Source organism: Eremothecium gossypii, chromosome IV, assembly GCF_000091025.4.
Source record: "Eremothecium gossypii ATCC 10895 chromosome IV, complete sequence".
Classification (NCBI taxonomy): domain Eukaryota; kingdom Fungi; phylum Ascomycota; class Saccharomycetes; order Saccharomycetales; family Saccharomycetaceae; genus Eremothecium; species Eremothecium gossypii.
The window spans coordinates 761252-782486 of NC_005785.6; the positions used below are offsets into that span (position 1 = coordinate 761252).

Sequence of the window (21235 nt, forward strand, 5' to 3'; positions counted from 1 at the left end):
ACACAGTACTGAATAATCATTCCTTACGTTAGGACGAGCTGACGCAAGATGAGGTTGACGGTTTACTAACTACTATGTTCACCAGAGAGAGGAGAGGACAAAGCCGGTCTAAGTCCTTTGCTTTCTGCACGCTAATACAGCAGATATTGTGAGATTTAGGAGGCAAGATGGATAGCTCCATAAGCAGCGCGACTCCGGTCTGCTCTATCGGACCGTTCCGGCAACAGTTGGTGGAACATATAGGGTTACTGGGGTACACAGTGATAGTGCTCAGCTACATCAAGTTCGGCGGGAGCATCGTGGTTTTTCTCTTCCGGCTCTTGCTCCAGTCTGCGCTCCTGTCGCCGTTCCCCAACCGGCAACAGCTGGTGCTTCGATTTGGCGGTGCGAGCGGGAGGACGGAAGGGGAGGACGAGCAGACGCCGGGGCGCGGGGCGCGGGGCGCGGAGGCGGAGGCCGAGGACATGACGAAGGAGTTCCTGCAGCGGATACAATGCGCACTTTTCCACGCGGCGTTCACGTTCAACTGCTTGGCGCTGGTAACGTGGATAATATGGCCTGCGGACTTCCAGGAGCTACTTGGGATGTACCGCTACGAGGGCTACCCCGGGCCTGCCAACACACCGTTACCGCTCGACAACTACGTCATGCAAGGCGAGTGGCATGGCAAGTGGTTTTTCCAGCTGATCGGCGAGGCCGTGCCGGCGTCGAACATAGGCGGCAACCTGATGGCGGTGACGTACCAGTTGTTGATTCTCTGCCTGCAGTTCGGGTTGTACATGCTCTCCTGTGTATACTTTTCCCCGCTGACAAAGACGCAGCTGCCGGGGTATGATGGCTCCGGCTGCACCCAGCCGGCCGGCGAGGGCCGCATAAACGTAGCGCACATCAACCCCGTGGAGGTGTTCCGAGTTATTCATGGGACCACGGCCCATTTCCGCCAGGGTGCCGGCGCGCGGAACGCCTCACCCACCTCAATGGTCTGAGAGAAGCGCATAAACACTAAGACTATTCACTACATATCCGTCTGTATTCTTTTCACTCTATTATATATAATGTACATCAGCAAGCATCCACCTGGTACCAAAGCCAAGCCTTCGATGCCGTTACTGTGTGATCGGGCAGTTCTTCAGGTACTCGGCCTTGTTCTTGAGGATGCGCACGCTCTTGAAGAAGATCTCCTCGGGCGTCATCGCACCCGCGCTCTCCACGTTGAAGATGAAGTGGTCCCGGACTCTGCCCAGTTTTACCTTCTGCTCCAGCTCGGGGTGTCTGAGGACCTCCCGCGAGACGGTGTCTTTCCTGGCGTCCTGGACAAAGGCCTCGCCCTTTTCGTTGATCGCGGCCACTCCGGGTGGGAAGCATTTGACAAACTTCTCGGCGTCAGGGCCCGTGATGGGCTCCACTATGTTGATGTACGGCATCAGTCTGTAGGACGCCGTCGCGACCGGGGAGAACTTGGCGTGGTCGCTCCCGATGCCCAGGATGCAGTGCACCCGCAGCGAGATCTCCTGGCCAGGGCGCAGCTTGGCGAGCAGGATGTCCGGGTCCGCGGGAACCACGGGGCACTTGGCGAAAGTCTCCAACTGCTTGCCCTGTGGCTCGAACTTCAGGTCACGTGCGTAGATATGTGCGTTACGGTACAGCTCCTTCGGGTCCGTCGAGCCCTTGGGCGCGTCAGGGTTGTGCGTGCATTTCACATTCAGTGACAGTACCACCGTGTTCTCGTCCGTGAACCGCTCCGCCTCGGGCAGGCTCTTGTCCACCCATGTCAGCATATCGGGGTCCACCTTGAGCGGCACCAGCCCTATGCGGTGCGCCAGCACCTCGTCCTGGATCACCGACGTGTTGTTGAAGAAGTACACGTACTCCGGCGCGACCGAGGGCACCTCCGAGATCATGATCCGCCGGAATGCATTGGCAATCGACGTGTCCACGCGCAGCAGGTCGAAGTTGGCCTCGCGCTCGTCGAGGCTCTTGATCTGCACGTCCATGGTGCGCCGGAACTCGTCCACGTCCCACGCGCACTCCTTTTGGTGCGAAAACCCCGGGAAGTCGGTCGACGTCGTGTTGGTCACCCGGTTATACTCGATGTTGACAATATTAGACATTGGAAACGCTCTGGACAGCACTCGGGGGGAACGGGGGGCCGATAAGCTTGCCAAATCCGATGTTAACGCGCCGTTCCGTGAGCAGGTCATCGCATCGGCGGAAAATTTTTTTATTTGACGTTCCAAAAAAGAAACGATAACATGAATATCCGCGCGCGCGAGCCACCAAGATCATCGCCGATGCCAGTCACTGCGACCAGCCACAAGCCACCCCGTACCCGCGATGGACCTGCTGGAAGGCCTAGACGACCCCCCGAGCCCCCAGGACGCACATGTGAGCGCCGCAGAGGCGCCGTCGGGCGCACTGCAGCAGCGCCTCCACGCGCTGCTGCAGTGCGCCCCTAGATCGCGGCCGTCCGCGTTGCCGCTGCTCCCGGAGCTGCATGAGGCGCTCGCAGCGGGCCAGCTGGATCTAGGCACGCTCGGACAGCTGCTGCCCGTGCTGCGCGACGAGGCTGCGGACGTCTACCGCCAGCTGGAGGCGCGCTACCGCCCGGTGTTCCCCGAGCTGGCCGAGCTGGTGCCGAGCCAGCGCACGTACGTGCGCGTGCTGCGCGCGCTGGAAACGGGCGCACCGCTGGACGAGCTGCTGACGCGCGAGCAGGCCATGCTTGTCGCGATGACGCGGCCGCAGGCGCCGCGCGCGGACCCCGCGCGCTGGCCGCGCGAGCTTGCGCCGCACGCAGACCGCCACGAGCAGCTGCACACGGCCGTCGACGCAATCGACGCGCACATCGTGCGCCAGGCACACCGCCTCGCGCCCACCGTCACCGCCCTCGTGGGCCCCGTCGTCGCCGCGGCCCTGCTGTCCCACGCCGGCAGCGTGCGCGAGCTCGCGCAGGTCCCCGCCTGCAACCTCGCCGCCATCGGCGCGCCGCGCCACGCCGCGCACGCGCGCCGCACCGACGCCTCGGGCGTGCGCCTGCGCGGCCACGTCTGGGACACCCCGCTGGTCCAGGAGCAGCCGCCCGCGCTGCAGCGCCAGGCCCTGCGCATGTTGTGCGCGCGCCTCGCGCTCGCCGCCCGCGTCGACGCCTCTGCGCCCGACCCCGCGCTCGCCGCGCGCTGGCGCGCAGACATCCTTGCCCGCATCGCTGCGCGCGCCGCGCCGCCCGCGCCCGCGGCCGCCGCCCCGCTGCCCGTCCCCGCCGACGCCAAGCCGCGCCGCCGCGCCGGCCGCCGCTTCCGCGCCCACCGCAGCAAGTTCCGCCTCTCTGCTGCGCGCCAGCTCCAGAACCGCGCGGCCTTCGGCGTCCCGGAGCGCACCGCTGTCGACGGCTTCGGCGAGGAGATCGGCCTCGGGCTGAGCGGCGCGCCCGCCGCCCCGCCGCCCCGCTGAGGCCTTCCGCGCCCGGTAGCCGCCCAGGGTCGCCCGGACCCGCGTGCCCTGCGTCTACATACTCTGCGCCCGCATACGGCAGCGCTGCGCCGCCGTCGCGACCTGCCCGGGCGCTGCTACTACTGCTGGCCCCTGCCACTCTACTTACTATGCCTCATGTGGAAAAAGCACAATACATGGAAGCGAATATTCAGCAAAAATGAATTCTTTTAGGAACTAGTAGGAACTTTGTACATAAACATTCAGGTTATCGAGGCCAGGAATTCGCGTCCGGCAGTGCTAGCAGGTCTACGGATTGCAGATATCGCACATCAACACTGTGCAGTAGACGTAGGACAGGCGTTCTGGATCGGTGGATTATAAGAAGGTGGCACAGCGCTCACAGAGGAATCTGGCGAGGGGAACAGAGGCATTCAGGGAGACACGAAGGCGAAAAAAATGTTTTCAGGTCGTGGCAACAACGTCCGGGATGTTGATGCGCTAGCGCAGGACATTGGGCAGCTGAGCTTTGAGGGCGAGATGGAGAACCGGCGCCACATAGTGATCGACCCTCCGCACACGCCGTCGCGCTACCTGCAGAGGACACCGAACGGCAAGTCGCCGGCGGGGCGGCAGGGGGGCTACCTGACGGTGGAGAACGCGGACTACTCGGGGATGGACGTGGACGAGCGGCCGCGCGACGACATCGATCTGAGTCGGTCGCCGAAGAAGCTGCCGATGGACTTCCACAAACGGGCGTCGTCGACTAAGACGAAGCGGCTGGTGAGCGTGTGCCAGATGTTCTTCCTGGACTACTACTGCGACATGTTTGACTACGTGATCAGCCGGCGCGAGCGCACGCGGCAGGTGATGAACTACCTGGAGCAGCAGCGGGCGCAGGGGCTGCACTCGGCGCAGGAGATCAGCGAGGAGTGGCAAAACTACCTGTACCGGGAGACGGACATCCTGCGCAAGCGGCGGCTGAAGCCGAAGAACAAGGACTTCGAGATCATCACGCAGGTGGGGCAGGGCGGCTACGGGCAGGTGTACTTGGCGCGGAAGAAAGACACCAAGGAGATCTGTGCGCTAAAAATCCTGAACAAAAACCTGCTTGCAAAGCTGAACGGGACGGACCATGTGCTGACCGAGCGCGACATCCTGACCACGACGCGGTCGGAGTGGCTGGTCAAGCTGCTGTATGCATTCCAGGACCCGCACAGTCTCTATCTGGCGATGGAGTTTGTGCCGGGCGGCGACTACCGGACCCTGTTGATCAATACCCGTTTTCTGCAGGCGCCCCATGCACGCTTCTACATCAGCGAGATGTTCTGCGCGGTGGACGCGCTGCACAAGCTTGGCTACACGCATCGGGACCTGAAGCCGGAGAACTTCCTGATCGACTCCAAGGGCCACATCAAGCTGACCGACTTCGGGTTGGCCTCGGGAACGGTTTCCATGGAGCGCATTGAGAGTATGCGCATTCGGCTGGAAGAAGTGAAGAACCTCGAGTTCCCGGAGTTCAAGGAGACCTCTATGGATTACAGGCGCAAGATGTATCACCGTGTGCGGGAGAAGGAGCTGAACTACGCGTCCTCGACTGTGGGCTCGCCGGACTACATGGCTTTGGAGGTCTTGGAGGCGAAGAACTACGACTTCACCGTGGACTACTGGTCGCTTGGCTGCATACTGTTTGAAAGCTTGGTGGGATACACGCCCTTTAGCGGCAGTTCCAGCAACGAAACGTACGAAAACCTAAGGCGTTGGAAACAAGTCCTGAGGCGCCCGCGCTGCGAAAACGGAAGACCCGCATTTTCGGATCGTACGTGGGAGCTTATCACCAGGCTCATAGCTGACCCCATCAACCGGTTGCGCTCGTTCGAACATGTAAAGAAAATGAAGTATTTTGCCGAGATCGACTTCGCCAACCTGAGAAGCATGAGCCCGCCATTCATACCGCAACTGGATAGTGAGACGGATGCCGGGTACTTTGACGATTTCACCAACGAGGCAGATATGGCCAAGTACGCCGACGTCTTCAAGAGACAAGACAAGCTGAATGCGATGGTAGAAGAATCCTCCAACAGCTCGAAATTGGTTGGGTTTACGTTTAGACACAGGAAGGGCAAGACTGGTTCTAGTGGAGTTCTGCATAACGGATCAGAGCATGCAGATCCATTTGCAACGTTTTATTGACGACACAGCCCATCCATGAGGTCGCTTTACGAGCATTTATCGCATTCTTAATATTGTTGGCCCAGTTGCAGATTAACATGTCATAATCCTTTATACCCTGCAAATTAACTAAATTATTTGTATATATGGCTGCTAACACATGTTTATTCCCACGCCTATTTTAGGTTTGGCCATCGGAGGTCAGAAGTTTACAGTCAGAGTTCAGGCATGCTACGCTGGCGCGCAGACTGAAAAAAAAAATATCAACATATATATATATTCATTCTCATCGGTGAAAGGAACGGTCTCTGAAGCTGGTCATTCAAGCACCATGCCAAAGCAGAAAGTGTATGTTAATGTTAAAATCTCTCTTTGAGTGGATTAGCCGTGGCTCTTTCAGTGACTAACGTATAGATTGCTTCTTCGTTCGAGCTCTGCGACTTTGGATGAGGTTCTCAAAAAAGCTGCCGACCTGAATAGTAAATCGGGACCATTCGATGCTACCATTATAACAGGAGCTGTGCTCACAGATTTAGCGTTCAAACCAGCAAACCCGGTTTCTTTTCCTGTGTATGTTACCAATGGGGGGCAGTTCGTTAGCGAACTGCGCGGATCACATACCATATGCGATAAACTCATCCTATTAAACGAACATGGCATTTACGAACTTCCTAGTGGGATGAAGATCGGCTACTTTACGCCTTCTGAGCGCATAGAGCCTTCTGCCGTCGATGCCGAGCTAGAGATCTTCAAAAAGGTGGGACGGTTAGATATACTACTGACCAAGGAGTGGCCGAAGTCTGTCCGCTCAAAGTTGGAAGAGGTGTCTGGCACTGATACCGTGGACCAGTTGGTCATTAGTAGCAAGCCTCAGTATCACTTCGCGACACTAGGAGACAAATATTTTGAACTGGAACCCTTTGGATGGGACCGGAGTAGCATGCCAGATATTACCCGTTTTATTAACCTGGCTACGTTTGGAAGCGGTGAGAAATGGGCATATGCATTCAATATCACGGTCGGTACAGACCAGGAGGCTTCTGTTCCGACAAATCTAACTACGAACCCGTTTATTACAATGGATAGGCCGAAACGGGACCTGGACTCGGATCCACTCCCCCCACCAAAGAAGCGCACAAAAGTGTTGCCGGCAGCATGCCACTTCTGCTTAAGCAATCCTTCTGTCGAAGACCATATGGTCATATCGATTGGCAAGCACTCTTATTTGACCATTGCGAAGGGCCCTCTTTCGGTACCTAGAGGGGAGATGACCTTTTCTGGTCATTGCCTGATTATTCCTATTGATCATGTGCCAAAATTCAATAGCGCCTCACCAGACCAAACAACCTCAGCCATAATGGAAACCGAAATGGGGAAAGAAGTTATGCGTTACGAATCTGCACTGGTCAACATGAATTACAAGAAATTTGACATGTCGACGCTCGTCTTTGAAATCAATTCGGTCAACTCTGTTCACTTTCACAAGCAGGTGGTTCCTGTGCCGAAATATCTGATAGGAAGCTTCACCACTGCATTGGACCGCCAGTTACACATAAACAATGAGAAGTTTAAAAAAAATGCAAACTTCACCTTCCAAGATTTTGAAGGTTTACAGCATCCGGACTTCCTTGCACTGGTCAATGATCCTAAGACGAATTACATGCAGTTTACTGTGTATGAAACACATAAAGCCAGCCCCAAGGTCTTTATTGCTACTTTCAAGTCCGAGGACAGCATTGATCTACAGTTTGGTAGAAGGGTGGCTGCGTTCCTTCTCAAATTACCCAAGCGTGTAATATGGAACTCCAAGGCTTGCCTTCAATCCAAGGAAGAAGAAGAGATAGAGGTTAAAGACTTTCAGCGTAGTTTTCAAGATTTTGAATTTACAGAATGAAAGATCATATGCCCTTATATAATAATCCGAACTAATTAAGGTACTGCGATAGTTGTTTCTAGGTTAGCTAAAATCCGTTTAACCCATCGTTCTCATCATCGCTCATATCTATTTTCCGCTTACCACTGTTGCGCAGCGCTCCCATCTTACTAACGGCAGCCTGCTTTTTCATCTTCATTGTCATCTTCGAAATTTGCTCCTCCACATCATCAGATTCTTGTTCCGCGTATTGCATTACCAGCCTACGACCGAGCAAATGCACACCTTGTAACTGGTCCATTGCGTTCTCTGCTTCGCTCGGTAGTAGGAATTCAACGAAGGCGAAACCTCTGGCAGACTTATCGAACTTTTTGGGTACTCTGACCGATTTTAGCTGGCCAAAAGAACTGAACAGCTCGAATACGTCCTTCCTTGTAGCTTCAAATGGCAAGTTCTTGACAATAATTTTGCCGCTAATCTTCTTTTTGGACCCTTTGCTGGTCTTGGGGAGACTGCTTTGCTTATGAGATATTTTGAGCTGAATCTTATGGCCATCGATGACCGCGCCATCCATCGCTGCGATCACAGCCCCCGCCTGCTCTTTAGTACGGAATTCAATAAATCCGAAGCCCATGGAGAGCTTCTTATCGCTATTTTTTGGATCTGGCTTAGTCTTAACCTGGGCCACAACGAACCCGGAGAAGGGCTTGAACTTTTCCGCCAGTTGAGCAGAAGTCGTGGAGAAGTTGAGGTTTTTGACGAATATGGACACGGTAGGCCCATCGATCGCGGTGGCCTCGGAAGAAGGAGTTTTGGAGTCTGCATCCATCACGTCCTCGACACTCTTTTTAATCTCCTTCACATCTTCCGGTGCGGCATCGCCTTCTAGTAGCTCATCGCCCCGAGGCTCCCTAGAGAAGCAGTCCTTTGGACCTTTCTCCAGATACAGAATCGCTTCCTTGAAACGCTTGTACGAAAGTTTGGTGAAAGCTCCTCTAGCAGCTGGTACGTCCCGGTATTGGATTATCGCTATGGTGCCACTTGGGGGCATCAGCAGCCTTTCTATCTTCCCAAAAGGGAGGAATAACTCCGCTAGCTCCTCGCGAGTGGTACCATGAGGGAAGTTCTTTACCAGAATAATGCGGTCGTCGCGTTCAGTGACCTTCTTGAACTTCTCAAACTGGGTCAAGTCGACACCGCGTGCTTCAAAATATTTCCTGACATCGCCGATAACATGTGCCTCTGCTAAAGCCTGCTTGACTGCAGAGCCACTATTCTCCGGGTCAATCAGCTGCGACTTCTCCATGCCCAGCTTGGCCGCCACACTGGAGAGGACGGCGTCCTGGTTCATGAACAACGAGTTCCAGGAGAAGGTCTGCTGCGCAGCCGTGGCCTTCCTCTTGAGTTCCCGCTGCTTCTTCAAGGGCAAGTTCTTCAGATCGAATTCATCCAGCCTGTGAGTTTTCTTGGCGTCTGCTGGGAGAATATGGAGAAGTCTGCCCTGAAAGATCTGTTTATCCAGCTCGATATATGCGTTCGCAGCGTGTTCCGGGTCCTTGAACAAAACATATGCAAAGCCCTTGGACTGCCCGGTACGCGTATCTACTGCAACGTGCACCTCCTCTAGCTCCCCGTACGGGCTGAAGAGCTGCTTGAAGTCCTCCTCCGTGGCGTCGTAAAGGATATTTCTCAGAAACAGACGCCCGGTCGCCCTGATTTTAGTTAGCGCCGCTTCCTCTGCTGAGACCTCGTCCTCCTGGGGCACCTCTTGCTCAGCAGGCTCCTCCGCCGCCTGCTCCTGCGGGGCAGGTGCGGCCTCCGCGTCCTCGCCGTCTCTGATACGGATCCGGCGGTTCTTGAGCCACTCGAGGTCGGACACCTCCTGGTTGGTAGCCATGCCGTCCTCCGCGGCGTCCGGAGCCGGCGCCGCGTCCAGGTCCTGGCCCACGGCCGGCTCTTCCAGCTCGTCCTCCTCTGCGCTCTGCGGTCTCTGGTGCAGGTCCGTGTACTCGTCGTCGCTCTCCTGCTCGGACAGCTGGAACATGTCCACCTCCTCGTCGTCCTCTGCCCCGTGCAGCGCACTGAGCAGCGGGTTCGCGGATGCCGGCTGCTCCGCCGCGCGCGCCATCGGGTTCGCGGCGGCGGCGGCCATCTTCGGGTTCATCGTCTCGATGAACTCCTGCAGCTGCTTGTTCTTCGAGATCTCCGCGTCTATTCCGTGCTGCGGCTTTGTCTGTTTCTGGCGCTTCTCCGCCAGTATCCGGTCCTCGCGCTCGCGCAGCCGCTTGAGCGCCTCTCGCCTCTTCTCGCGCATCGGCGTCGGAACCCGCGGGTCCGCGAAGCTCTTCGCCATGGCCACCTCGATCCGCGCCGTGTCGATGAACGACCCGTTGAAGTACTCTATCGCGTCAAACGCATCCTGCTCCGACCTGTACCCGATGAATGCAAACCGCCGGGAGTTCCCGGACTTGTCTTTCACGATCTTGACGTCTGTGATCTGGTCCTCGCTCCCCCGGCCCTGCTGCTGCAGCCTCTTCAGGAAGTGTGCGCGGAGCCGCGCCTCCTCGAGGTAAATGGGCAATCCCTTGACTATCACACGCGACATCACACTATCTGGGCACCGCTAACCACGTATCCCCGCTACCTAATAGCTGCTGCTGCTGCGCTTGATGGCGATGAGTTGCAGGCCCGGAATAAATTTTTCAATGCTCGATACAAAAAGAAATGCCAGCCGTTATAGAGGGGCAGACTACACAATACTAGAGACAGGACTACGGATGCGTATACAGACTCCTAGCCCTTCAATGCACGGCGGCTGCTTCTCAGAAGCGCCAGGTAGAACATAAGCTTCCGCAGCATCTTGGTGAGCTCGCCCTTGAACATGAACAGCAGGCCCTGCACAAGCACGCCCTTGGTGATCTGCGGCCCGAGGCCCTTCCACAGCGACAGCGGCCCCTCCGTGCTGTAGAGGTGGTGCAGGACCTGGTGGAAGTCCTGGAAGCAGCTGCCCGAGCGCTGCAGCGAGGCCTTCGCGATGATCAGCGGCTGGGTCAGCACGGTGGACACAATCTTGGACAGCACGCCCATCACGAAGTTCTGGCCCGGGCTCAGCAGCGCCGCGGAGTCCACCAGGTGCGAGGCCGCGGCCGGCGTCGGGAACAGCGCCTCGCGCAGGCGCTCGTACGTCGCGTACGTGATCGACGGGTTCACGGTCAGCACCAGCGAGACCTTGAGACCCGCCCAGAAGCCGCGCCAGCCGTTCTCCGCGTGCACCTCGCGCGCGACCGTGCGCATGTCCGCCGCGCCCGCGGCCTGCCCGCGCGTCTGCTGCCGCGTGGCCACCACGTTGATCGGGTTCACGAACAGCTGCGACGTCGCCGCCGCCACGATCCCCAGCACCAGCTCCTCCGGCGTCGAGAACCGCGCGTCGCCGCCGCGCGCCTGCTTCAGCCGGAAGTAGTGCTTGCGCACCAGCGTGTACCAGAAGAAGTACGAGAAGCTCTGGATGAACCCGGCCACCGTCGACGACCCCAGCCCGCGGTACAGCCCGGCCACGCCCTCCGCGCCGTATATCCGCTGCAGCGCGTCCAGCGCCCCCTTGTACTGCTCCGCGGCCTGCGGGCTGCGCAGCGCGATCGGCTTGATCCGGTTCTGCCGCCGCGACCCCGCACGCTCCTCGCCCGCCTCCTCGCCCGCCTCCACGAACTCGTCCTTGAGCTGCGTCTGCACCAGCGTCTTGGCCAGGTCCAGAGGGTACACTGCGATGTTGGCCAGCGAGCTGGCCGTCGCTCCTATCACTGCGTTTTCGAAACTCATGCCGTGCCCCACCTGCGACACCCTGCACGCGCTCCCGCGCCGCGCGTGCTTTTATAGAGCTGCCGCACTGTGCTCGAACGCATAAACCCCGGCGGTCACTCTGCTTTGCGCCACACCAGACATTGCGCTGCTCGCGCGCTCGCCGAACCCCGACCGCGCGGGCGCGATTCGGGGGCCCAGCGTGCCCGGGCCCGCCTCGACAGCCCGCTGGGCCAACAGCCCATCCGAGCGGCGCCGCGGTGCGCGCCTTACCCGGCTTTGGGTTGCGCGCGGTGCGCAGCTTCACGGCGGCGAAAGTTCACGTCGCCTCCACGCAGGACCGTCGGCAGCGGCACGGCAGCACTAGCACACAGCGGGAGACATGTCGCAATACATCGGGAAGACCATCTCGTTGGTGTCGAACAACGACAATCGGTACGTGGGCCTTCTGGAGTCGATCGACTCGGAGCAGGGCGTGGTGACGCTGAACAACGTGCGGTGCTTCGGCACGGAGGGCCGGCGCGGCGGCGGGGCGGACGAGGTGTACCCGAACCCGGCGGTGTACAACTCGGTGGTGTTCAATGGGAACGACGTGAAGGATCTGAGCATCCTGGACTGCGCGCTGGAGGAGGTGCAGCCCGCGCTGCCGCCGCAGGTGCCGGCGGCAGTCGCGGGGTACGGCGTGTACGCGCCGGCGGCCAGCGAGGGCGCGGCGCCAGCGGCGGCGCCAGCGGCGGCAGCGGCGCCGGCAGCGGCGGCGGGCGCGGTAGCGGCAGGCGCGGCGGGGCGGGCCGGGGCGGACTTCGACTTTGAGCAGAGCAACGCGCGGTTCAGCAAGGGCGCAGCGGCGGGCACGGCGGGCGCGGAGGCGCCGGCGGCGGCGGCGGGCGAGGAGGTGTTCTACGACAAGAAGTCGTCGTTCTTCGACAGCATCTCGACGTCGACGGAGACCAACACGAACATGCGGTGGAAGGACGAGCGGCAGCTGAACATGGACACGTTCGGGCAGGCGAGCGCGCGGCCGCGCAACGGGCGCGGGTGGTTCCGGGGGCGCGGCGGGCGCGGCGGGCGCGGGCGCGGGCGCGGCGGGCGGCGCGGCGGCGGCGGTGGCGGCGCGCGGCCGGCGAAGGTGGATTTCTAGCTGCATGCGGTCTGCACGCCTATGTAATATTGGTTAAGCACTCGCGGGTGCTCTGTATATACGATGCCGCGCTCTGCGCGCTAGAAGCGCACTTCGTGCGGGTGGCAGAGGTGCTTGCGGCCGTTGGGCCGGATGCTGCGTCCGCAGTCGCGCGGCATGGCCTTGCGCATGTCGAAGGCGTCCTTGTCTTCCCGTAGGACTTTTAGCGAGTGGAGGCGGTACTCTTCCGCGGTGTTGTAGTATCCCACGACACGTCGGTAGACGCTATAGCCGAGCTTTTCATACAGCCTGATGGCCAGCGCGTTGTTGCACTTGACGAACAGGTCGATGAAGTTGACCTCGTGCGGCTTGAAGTCCGTGGTCGTCTCGAGCACGTTGCAGAGCATGGAGGCGAGCGCGATGCGGCGGAAGCTGGGCGAGACGGTGACCGCCGTGATGTGCGCGTGCCACTCCGCGGCCTTGCCCTCGGTCTTGGCCATCATGTAGCCGCTGACAGCGTCGCGGGCGGTGTGGCTGGTGGTCTCGACGCTCTTGAAGAACAGCGAGGGCCACAGTATCAGGTACTCGAGGTAGAACTCGATGGGGAAGTTCTCGGTGAACGGGTCGAGGTTAATTACGTTGAGCTTGAACAAATCGGTGGCCTCGAAGGGCTTGACGGAGCTCATCTGGACGGGGGTGGCGGCGCGGGCGTCCTTCTCGAGGTGTTCTATCCCCTTGGGCTGCGGGGCGTGGAGGAAGGCCCTTCGAACGGTGCGTTTTCTCGAGGACGGCCGAGGCGCTTATGTAAGCTGCGTTTCCGGCGTCAGTGTCGCGCGAAGTAGCTTGTTGCTGCTCGCAGAGGTGCCAGCAAAGGTTTCATACCCAGCTCCAAGAAAGTGCGGAGCCCCAAATTGTGAGTTTGATACTTACATATGGATAAAATGGTATAATTGCTTGAATTTCTTCCGCGCAGTGGAAGACCTGGCTCAACAAATTACGAAATGTCGTGGTACCCCGGGTGCATATAAAAGCATACGCGGCGGCCACGTTACCAGCGCTTGCAAGCCGGATGTAGCACCGCATATAAGGCCTCCGTGAATTGTATAGTGGTCCGCTGATGTTCAGAACTAACCTCTTCCAGAATAAAATAGATGCATACAGTAATAAAACCGCCAAGCGAAAGCTGTTTCATCTATACGAGGGGGACGACCGCGAGGTATTCCAGTACCTTTCGGACCAGGGCACGCTCAAGAATCCAGACGTGCTTGATACCTACCTGGATAACGCTGCCCCAGATGTTCGGGACTTCCACCAGTTCGTAGGGCGCTTACTCTGCCTGTACGATGTCACACACGACCAATATGTCTATTGCGCCACGGAATTTCGGCAGAACGCGCGGAACATACTATTCCCACGTTTGGAACGCATTTTTGAAATTGATAGCAAGATGATAGGCGCGTTGCCGTTGCGGCGGTGCTACAAACGAATCAAGCAGCGGTTTGACAGTGACCTGCAGGAAGTGGTGTACAATGCGTGCGAGCAAAGAAGAGCCATCGAGGGCAACTGGATTGAAAGGCAGGTTCAGGCGGACGACCCTGCTGTCAACAATAGGTTTTCTGCAATAATCAATTGGGAGAACCAGGAGTGCCTCGATGCGGGTGCCTACGACCGGGCACTGCAGGACAACATCGTCACTTGGTTCGTGCGGATGAATAAGAGGGTCATTGAGAAACTCAGTGCCAGGACGTCGAAGTTCAAGACTCTTTGTAAGTCATGGTTTAGTGTTTCCCGGAACTACTGCTACTGGAGCGTCTTGGAGTGTGTGATGCAGAGCGAGCACGTCTATTACGAATTTATGTTGGAGAAACTAAAGAAGAAGGCAGACCTGATGACAAATTCGCCGCAAGTTGAAGGAGAAATAACCATCGCAGATGTTCAGTTAGTTGTTGACCAGTTCAAGGAGCTGGAGACTTCGTTTAGTGCATTGGAGGAAGACGATAACCTGCTAGAGGACATATCTTCGAGCGACAGCTCCATCTCATCTCCGCAGACATTGATACCAATTACAAACCAGGCCCACTGGAAAAAGCCCAAGCCCCATATTGAGTTTGCAGGCAAAGTTACTAGGGTATACCATCCGTTCCAAACGCCGGGCGATTACCTATTGGAAGTGCCGCATACCGATTCGCTAGCTCCCGGTCCGCTAGATATCGACACAACATACCAGCAGTTTAGCACGCGGTTCAGGGACTTGATGGTCATATACTTGAGGTGGGATTTCGTGCAGAAGTCCGGCCAGTCGCCAGGCACAGGCCCATTTGGCTGGTTCTTCCTAATGTTCAGGAACGGCGACCCCGTCCCTGTGTATATTACTGAGAGAGTGCATAAGGTTGTTTTTGAGAAGCCCGAAGAAGACGAAAATGTGCCTTGCGATGAAGAACAGCATATAAAGATGGAATGGCCAAACGAACTCAAGATGCCTGTTTGCAATACCAAGAGGTGGGAGGGCAGGTCCGTTTACATTCCTATGGACGAATTTGCAAAGGATCTGGTATTCCGCAGTAAAGAGGCAGCAGTCAACCGCTACTATCATACGCTTGGGCAGTTGAGGGAATTGGAATGCCTATAGTTATTTCATATAGCATCTAGGCTCTTAATAATGGAAAGTTTTAAATTATTGATTTGATTAATCTTTTTGCGCCTCCCAAATGAAGACGGTTTTGTTCGATAGAGAAACCAGCAGAAAGTCATCATGCAGTGCCATTGCCTTGACCCTTTCATTGCCATTAGGCAAGGCCAATTTCCAGGTATTGCCAAGATGCAGGTCAACTGCATACACACCATCGTCGGCTCCAACAAGTAACCCAGAAGAAACCGTGCATAGAGCTAGTATAGGCTGAGAATATAGGTTCTGTGGGACTGGAGTAGCGATATTACGTTTGACTTTATCATAGTAAACTTTAGGACCGGAATTCACTGCAGGTTTCTGATGAGGGGTAGTCCCGCTATTCCCGGTAAACGAGTCCAATAAATTCGGCACAGTGGCACTGTTGGTATGTGGCACTCCTGATGAGACGGGCAGTTCCTTGGTATTCGGTAATTCCACAAATATTAGTCGCATATATGGAGTATGCGATGTGGCAGCGATCAGCACAGAGCCAGGGCCAGACCACGGTAAATGACTGTTGCGGTCGTCTGCCGCATAGATATGCTCAAAGTTCACCACAATCATGTCGCGCACGGAGAAAGAATGTGTGCTGAACTGAGCCGCATTTAACGCGATTCTGTAAACCTCCTGCAGTTTAAGATCGTGGACCTGCAATACAAACAGATGGGTATGATCCTCTCTCGTATAGTACAGAGTAGGCTCATCGTCGTCGGTCTGTGCAAGCTGGAACCCCGTGCAGCTGTTTACTAGCTTATACTCGTCCATACTTTTCGGTTCCTCCATCTCCTCGTCGAACTCATGTAGCCTAATGTATCCGTCCAGGCCATAGGTGAAGCAGAGGATTTTCCGCTCTGTGGTGACGAAAAACGCCGCGTGTGTGATCATCCGGCCATGCAAGCGCCAAGAACGCAACGGCACCCCGTCGGCGCCCAGCAGTGCCAAGCTGCCGTCCATACCAAGCGCGTAGCGCTCCCGCGACCCCCGTGGCCCTGCAAACCACCCAAATTTCCGTATACATCCGATACTGCTGACACTCCGCTTCTCCAATTGCAGTGTGGATCCGTACTGCAGCACCTCTCGGGACGATGTTGCTAGCACTGGCTGCGCTCCGGACAGGTCTGCAGATATCACTAACCCGTTGGCCCCCTGCAGTTCTCTTGCAGCCGCCCATTGCACCGCGTAATTCCAGCGTGGCAGTTGCTCGCATGCAATGCTTGATACACCCACATCCAATTGGCTAGGTTCGTCGTTCCTTGCCCGCTCCAGGTACTGCGTTCGTTCGCCAATGATAGTTTCGAGGTCTTCTGCGGCATCGCCCGACTGCAGAGCTCCTAGCGACAACCCTGCCTCATTCAGAAAATGCCCAAGCGTCTTCTGGTAGCCATATTTCTGTAGAAACTGCGCAACAACCACCTTTACCGATCCAGGAGGGTCTTCCATCACGGTCCTGCGTCCTCCAGTTGACAGACATCAGTAGCATATAGATGAGCAGTGCCAGCCCTCGCCTCGCACGTGACATTGTAAGTATTCACGTGATCATGGATTACAATCGCTTTCTACGTGACACGCGCACTCTGTACGTTTGTGTCACGTGACGGTTTCCTCGAAAAAATAATTTGGAATCGTGTTATGGGATTTCCGTTTTGGGAAGCGTCGATTTTACAGCGCCAGGTTTTCAACCGGTTCGCCAGATGCCAATGAGATGAAGACTGAACTCGCGGCTGTAGACGAATAAGTTGGCAATCTGTAAGGTGGTTAGGGAGTTATTGGTTGTATAACCCAGTTATATTTGGAGCGGACATTACCGTGAAGGTGACTGAAGAAGTCTGCGGTTTGAACAACATAAGCACACATAAGAGAGGGCAAAATGAACGCAGCATTGCCGAGCATACAGCTTGGTATAGACTATGGCAGAATCAAGGAGGAAATAGAGGATTTTTTGGTGCACTTTAAGGGCTCGTCTAGCACGGAGGATGCTGGGGAGATTGAGATGGAGGAGGATATGGTCGGCGCGGGTCCGAAGTACCTAGATTTGCTGCAGCAAGTCGCGAATCGGGAGCTGACGACGCTGTATGTAGAGCTGGATGACGTCGCAGCATACCAGACGATGCGGGGCGAGGCTGTAGACCGTATGCCGGGGCCGCAGCTCTGCGAGCTGATATTGGAAAACGCGCTTCGATACACCGAGCTGTTTTCCGAGGTCGTGGACAAGCTGTTGCCGCCGCCGACCAAGGAGTTTGACCACCATGACGACGTGCTTGATGTTATTGTGCACCAGCGCCAACTGCGGAACCAGCGACAGATCACGGAACGTCGAGAGGAGCTGGAACAGATGGATGAGGATGCCGGCGAGGAACAGCTAAACGAACTTGCGCGGCAGCAGGACGAGGGCCAGGAGGATTTGTTCCCTCCGATGCTTATGCGGCGCTACAACCTGTATTTCACGCCCCTGACCAAATTCCAGGGCGTCGGAAAGCATGTGAGGTCGCACTATGGTCCATTCAGCGCACGAGAGGTCAAGGGCTCTCATCTGGGGAAACTCATCACGGTGAGCGGAATTGTGACTAGGATATCTGACGTTAAGCCGGCTGTGCTCGTTACTGCATACACCTGTGACCAATGTGGCGCGGAGGTCTTCCAAGAGGTGAATAAGCGGACCTTCACGCCCTTTTTAGAGTGTACCTCACGACAGTGCCAGCAGAATCAGAATAAAGGCCAGCTGTTCATGTCGACTCGTGCGTCGAAGTTCAGCGCTTTCCAGGAGTGCAAGATCCAGGAGATGTCACATCAAGTTCCCATTGGCCATATTCCACGGACCCTCACCATTCATGTCAATGGGCCGCTTGTTAGGTCCATGGTGCCCGGTGACATTGTAGATGTCACCGGGATATACTTACCCGCTCCTTATACGGGATTTAAGGCACTGAAAGCTGGTCTACTTACTGAGACGTATTTGGAGGCGCAGTATGTGCGGCAGCACAAGAAGAAGTTCTCATCCTTCGAAATCACATCCGATGTTGAAAAGCGTGTGATGAGCATTGTACAGCAAGGCGATGTCTACACGAGGTTGGCAAAGTCTATCGCACCAGAAATCTATGGTAACCTCGACGTCAAGAAGGCGTTATTACTGTTGATGGTAGGCGGTGTCCATAAAACAGTGGGAGATGGTATGAAAATTCGTGGTGATATCAACATATGTTTGATGGGTGATCCTGGTGTGGCCAAGTCTCAACTTTTGAAAAGTATCTGTAAGATCACTCCTCGTGGTGTGTACACAACTGGTAAAGGTTCTTCTGGCGTTGGTTTGACGGCCGCGGTTATGAAAGACCCTGTTACAGATGAGATGGTTCTCGAAGGCGGAGCTTTGGTCCTTGCCGATAACGGAATATGTTGCATTGATGAATTTGACAAAATGGATGAAAGTGACAGGACCGCTATACACGAAGTTATGGAGCAGCAGACAATTTCGATTTCCAAGGCTGGTATTAACACTACTTTGAACGCAAGAACTTCGATCCTCGCGGCGGCTAACCCCGTGTATGGTAGATACAACCCTAGATTGTCCCCATTGGAGAATATCAATCTACCTGCAGCGCTTTTGTCGAGATTCGATATCATGTTCCTCCTGCTGGATATGCCCCACCGTGAAAATGACGAGAAATTGGCGGAGCATGTGGCATACGTTCATATGCACAACAGGCAACCGGAATTAGATTTCGAACCAATCGAACCTGCGGCAATGCGGGAGTTCATAGCGTTCGCCAAGACAAAGAGGCCAATTATGACGCAGGAGGTAAACGAGCTCGTGGTGCAATCCTACATTCGTATGAGACAGGATTCTAAAAATGTGACTGACCCCAAGCAGCAATTCGGACAAGCAACTCCGAGAACGCTGCTAGCTGTCATTAGAATCTCGCAGGCCTTGGCAAAACTGCGGTTCAGCGACCAGGTCGATGTTGAGGACGTGGAAGAAGCCTTACGGCTTATCCAGGTGTCCAAGGACTCTCTCTACAACGATACACAAACCAGAGCGGATGATGAAACGCCGACGACCAAGATATTTACCATCATTAAAAAAATGGCGATGGAGACTGCTCGCTTGAACAAGAATTTACCAATGGACACAATAACCAAGATCGTTCGCTCCAGGGGTTTCACGCAGCAGCAGTTGGACGCCTGTGTGGAAGAATATACCTATCTGAATGTCTGGCACAAGCTAGAGGAAGAAAACGCGCTGAAGTTTGTTGGTGGCAGCGAGTATGATGTGGAGATGACTCCGAGTCAAGACACTGAAATGGTAGATGCTTAATAGTACCGAACAGCCTTATCGCCGGACTCTGATGGCCTTCTCCTTCTAATCCGTATCTGTTTCAAGTAGATTGTACTATAATAGCTAGGAAGCGTGATACCATTTGTATGGATTTTAAGCACAGGATCTTCTAAGCAAGGTTGCCGGAAACCTTTCATTGAATCAAGACGGAGGCTCCGTTGTCCGATAGCCTATCCAGAATCTCCAGGCAAATCCCCGATTTTTTCTATCCACCATTTATTGTCCAGAAACTTCTTTGGACCCGCCCATCACATGATATGATCAGCAGCCCGATTTCCAGTGCCTACATATCACTCTTTCCCCAGGCTATTTCCGTTTATCGACTCTGGTATACAACTTTGGTGGGTTTGCCAAGATCATCTAAAACGGCAAAAGCTAAAAGTTCCCAATACCTCACAATGCCTCATCATACTCTAACATTCCTCCATGTATTATAGGTGAGCAATAATGCCATACCCTGTCATCTCACTTAAACCAAGCTACAACTCCATAATTCGGGGTTGTCCAGGGGTGCCACAAACGCTGCCTCGTATTGAATGCGAGTTGCGTATTCGGTCAAACGATGGCAGGCCAATGTTAATAGACAGGATCGAGGTACTGCTTAAGACGTCTGAAGTTCTCCACAGCTCTGTACCAGCGTTTACGTCCAAGGCCCGACTGGAAAAAGATATAGTGCACTACAAGAGGAGCATCCGCCTCTCGGACAAAAAGATCATCGGAATTGATATCCCACTCACTATTGCCCTGCCCGATGATATAAAAGACACAAACTACAACAAGTTCGGCTACACCTTCACGAGTTTTGAGTGTAATGTGCTCTATTTTCCAAAGACCGAGAAGCATGCCGTGGCGAACGCGACGATGAATACGGAGTCCTTTACCACTGTTGTGAATGTGGAGAAATACAACCTGTTTGCGTCCCCCAGTCTGTTCCCGCCACTGAGGCGGAAGTTTCTATCTCCTGACAGAAAATTCAAGATCAAGTACTGTATTCAAAACCCCTGTCTAACAACGGACGATTTATTGCACATTAACCTGATAATCGTGCCGAACCTTTCGCGCAACTACCCAGGCTCATACTCCAACAAGCTCTTCAACAAAAAGGTCAAGCTCAAAAGCATTGTTTTTGACGTTAAGGAAGTCCTGGAGGTATACGATTCGCACGCAGACGTAAAGGAAAACACCCTGCAGAGCCTGATCAAGCCCTTTAACACAACTATCAACGAGGCCGGCATAGAAGTCACCTCGGACATCAAGATATACACCAAGAACGTATACTTCAAGGAATTTGAACGCTGCATGAACGAGCCGGCAGTCATGTTCCAGCTGCCCCACAACGAACCCAACCTGGATGCGCCAATCCCCGAAACGGTACTGCTCAAGGGTAAGAGCAAGAATGTCCAAGCCTTCCAGTATCACTGCTCCATTACCAGCAGGGGCCAGTTGTTCTCCATCACGCACGGGCTTTCTATCAAGTTTAAGATCAGCAATGGGAAGGATTTTGAAATATATCAGCCCCTCGATGTGTCTGCATGGCCCAAGGTCGACATCAACCTAGTTGAAAAAGTTATAGCCCATGAAACCGAGGTTGCGATGCATGCCAAGAACTTCTACGACTCATTTGGCGGGATACGGCGCAACAGGACAACGGGTGCATTGGAATACCCGCCACTTCCCCCGGTCGTGTATACTGCGGACAAGAATACCTTGAAGCATGTCGGAGTCATGTATAACATGGACAACAAATATTCACACAAAATCCCTCTAATAGAATAGGCTAGCTCAATCAATCACATATATACCTACCTGTAATAATATGCTCATGTGCCCTGTACGGCTCTGCCATCT

The 21235-nt window shown here is 55.3% G+C and overlaps 13 protein-coding genes across 13 annotated transcripts; 8 read left to right on the top strand and 5 right to left on the bottom strand.

Annotated features, from left to right (window-relative positions):
• Nucleotides 1-167: 167 nt before the first annotated feature.
• Nucleotides 168-986, top strand: GLD1 (Gld1p; the record flags this gene model as incomplete). Its single annotated transcript, NM_209479.2, has 1 exon — nucleotides 168-986. The coding sequence occupies one exon, from the start codon at nucleotides 168-170 to the stop codon at nucleotides 984-986; it is 819 nt and encodes a 272-aa protein (NP_984126.2).
• Nucleotides 987-1106: 120 nt separating this feature from the next.
• Nucleotides 1107-2201, bottom strand: RPC40 (DNA-directed RNA polymerase core subunit RPC40; the record flags this gene model as incomplete). The annotated part of the gene is made up of 1 exon (NM_209480.1): nucleotides 1107-2201. One exon carries the CDS (start codon nucleotides 2199-2201, stop codon nucleotides 1107-1109), a length of 1095 nt encoding a protein of 364 aa, NP_984127.1.
• Nucleotides 2202-2334: 133 nt separating this feature from the next.
• Nucleotides 2335-3450, top strand: PRP31 (U4/U6-U5 snRNP complex subunit PRP31; the record flags this gene model as incomplete). The annotated part of the gene is made up of 1 exon (NM_209481.3): nucleotides 2335-3450. The coding sequence occupies one exon, from the start codon at nucleotides 2335-2337 to the stop codon at nucleotides 3448-3450; it is 1116 nt and encodes a 371-aa protein (NP_984128.3).
• Nucleotides 3451-3888: 438 nt separating this feature from the next.
• Nucleotides 3889-5622, top strand: AGOS_ADR033W (serine/threonine-protein kinase; the record flags this gene model as incomplete). The annotated part of the gene is made up of 1 exon (NM_209482.1): nucleotides 3889-5622. One exon carries the CDS (start codon nucleotides 3889-3891, stop codon nucleotides 5620-5622), a length of 1734 nt encoding a protein of 577 aa, NP_984129.1.
• Nucleotides 5623-5761: 139 nt separating this feature from the next.
• On the top strand, nucleotides 5762-7495 carry DRN1 (Drn1p; the record flags this gene model as incomplete). Its single annotated transcript, NM_209483.2, has 2 exons — nucleotides 5762-5949; nucleotides 6016-7495. 2 exons carry the CDS (start codon nucleotides 5762-5764, stop codon nucleotides 7493-7495), a joined length of 1668 nt encoding a protein of 555 aa, NP_984130.2.
• Nucleotides 7496-7562: 67 nt separating this feature from the next.
• MRD1 (RNA-binding ribosome biosynthesis protein MRD1) lies at nucleotides 7563-10079 on the bottom strand (the record flags this gene model as incomplete). The annotated part of the gene is made up of 1 exon (NM_209484.2): nucleotides 7563-10079. The coding sequence occupies one exon, from the start codon at nucleotides 10077-10079 to the stop codon at nucleotides 7563-7565; it is 2517 nt and encodes an 838-aa protein (NP_984131.2).
• Nucleotides 10080-10267: 188 nt separating this feature from the next.
• On the bottom strand, nucleotides 10268-11290 carry ANT1 (Ant1p; the record flags this gene model as incomplete). The annotated part of the gene is made up of 1 exon (NM_209485.1): nucleotides 10268-11290. One exon carries the CDS (start codon nucleotides 11288-11290, stop codon nucleotides 10268-10270), a length of 1023 nt encoding a protein of 340 aa, NP_984132.1.
• Nucleotides 11291-11651: 361 nt separating this feature from the next.
• SCD6 (Scd6p) lies at nucleotides 11652-12410 on the top strand (the record flags this gene model as incomplete). The annotated part of the gene is made up of 1 exon (NM_209486.2): nucleotides 11652-12410. The coding sequence occupies one exon, from the start codon at nucleotides 11652-11654 to the stop codon at nucleotides 12408-12410; it is 759 nt and encodes a 252-aa protein (NP_984133.2).
• An 80-nt stretch (nucleotides 12411-12490) lies between these two features.
• Nucleotides 12491-13075, bottom strand: NAT3 (peptide alpha-N-acetyltransferase complex B subunit NAT3; the record flags this gene model as incomplete). The annotated part of the gene is made up of 1 exon (NM_209487.1): nucleotides 12491-13075. One exon carries the CDS (start codon nucleotides 13073-13075, stop codon nucleotides 12491-12493), a length of 585 nt encoding a protein of 194 aa, NP_984134.1.
• Nucleotides 13076-13506: 431 nt separating this feature from the next.
• Nucleotides 13507-15018, top strand: AGOS_ADR039W (ADR039Wp; the record flags this gene model as incomplete). Its single annotated transcript, NM_209488.1, has 1 exon — nucleotides 13507-15018. The coding sequence occupies one exon, from the start codon at nucleotides 13507-13509 to the stop codon at nucleotides 15016-15018; it is 1512 nt and encodes a 503-aa protein (NP_984135.1).
• Nucleotides 15019-15075: 57 nt separating this feature from the next.
• Nucleotides 15076-16497, bottom strand: AGOS_ADR040C (uncharacterized protein; the record flags this gene model as incomplete). The annotated part of the gene is made up of 1 exon (NM_209489.1): nucleotides 15076-16497. The coding sequence occupies one exon, from the start codon at nucleotides 16495-16497 to the stop codon at nucleotides 15076-15078; it is 1422 nt and encodes a 473-aa protein (NP_984136.1).
• A 427-nt stretch (nucleotides 16498-16924) lies between these two features.
• Nucleotides 16925-19366, top strand: MCM7 (DNA replication licensing factor MCM7; the record flags this gene model as incomplete). The annotated part of the gene is made up of 1 exon (NM_209490.2): nucleotides 16925-19366. One exon carries the CDS (start codon nucleotides 16925-16927, stop codon nucleotides 19364-19366), a length of 2442 nt encoding a protein of 813 aa, NP_984137.1.
• A 468-nt stretch (nucleotides 19367-19834) lies between these two features.
• RGL1 (Rgl1p) lies at nucleotides 19835-21163 on the top strand (the record flags this gene model as incomplete). Its single annotated transcript, NM_209491.1, has 1 exon — nucleotides 19835-21163. The coding sequence occupies one exon, from the start codon at nucleotides 19835-19837 to the stop codon at nucleotides 21161-21163; it is 1329 nt and encodes a 442-aa protein (NP_984138.1).
• Between the last annotated feature and the right edge of the window lie 72 nt (nucleotides 21164-21235).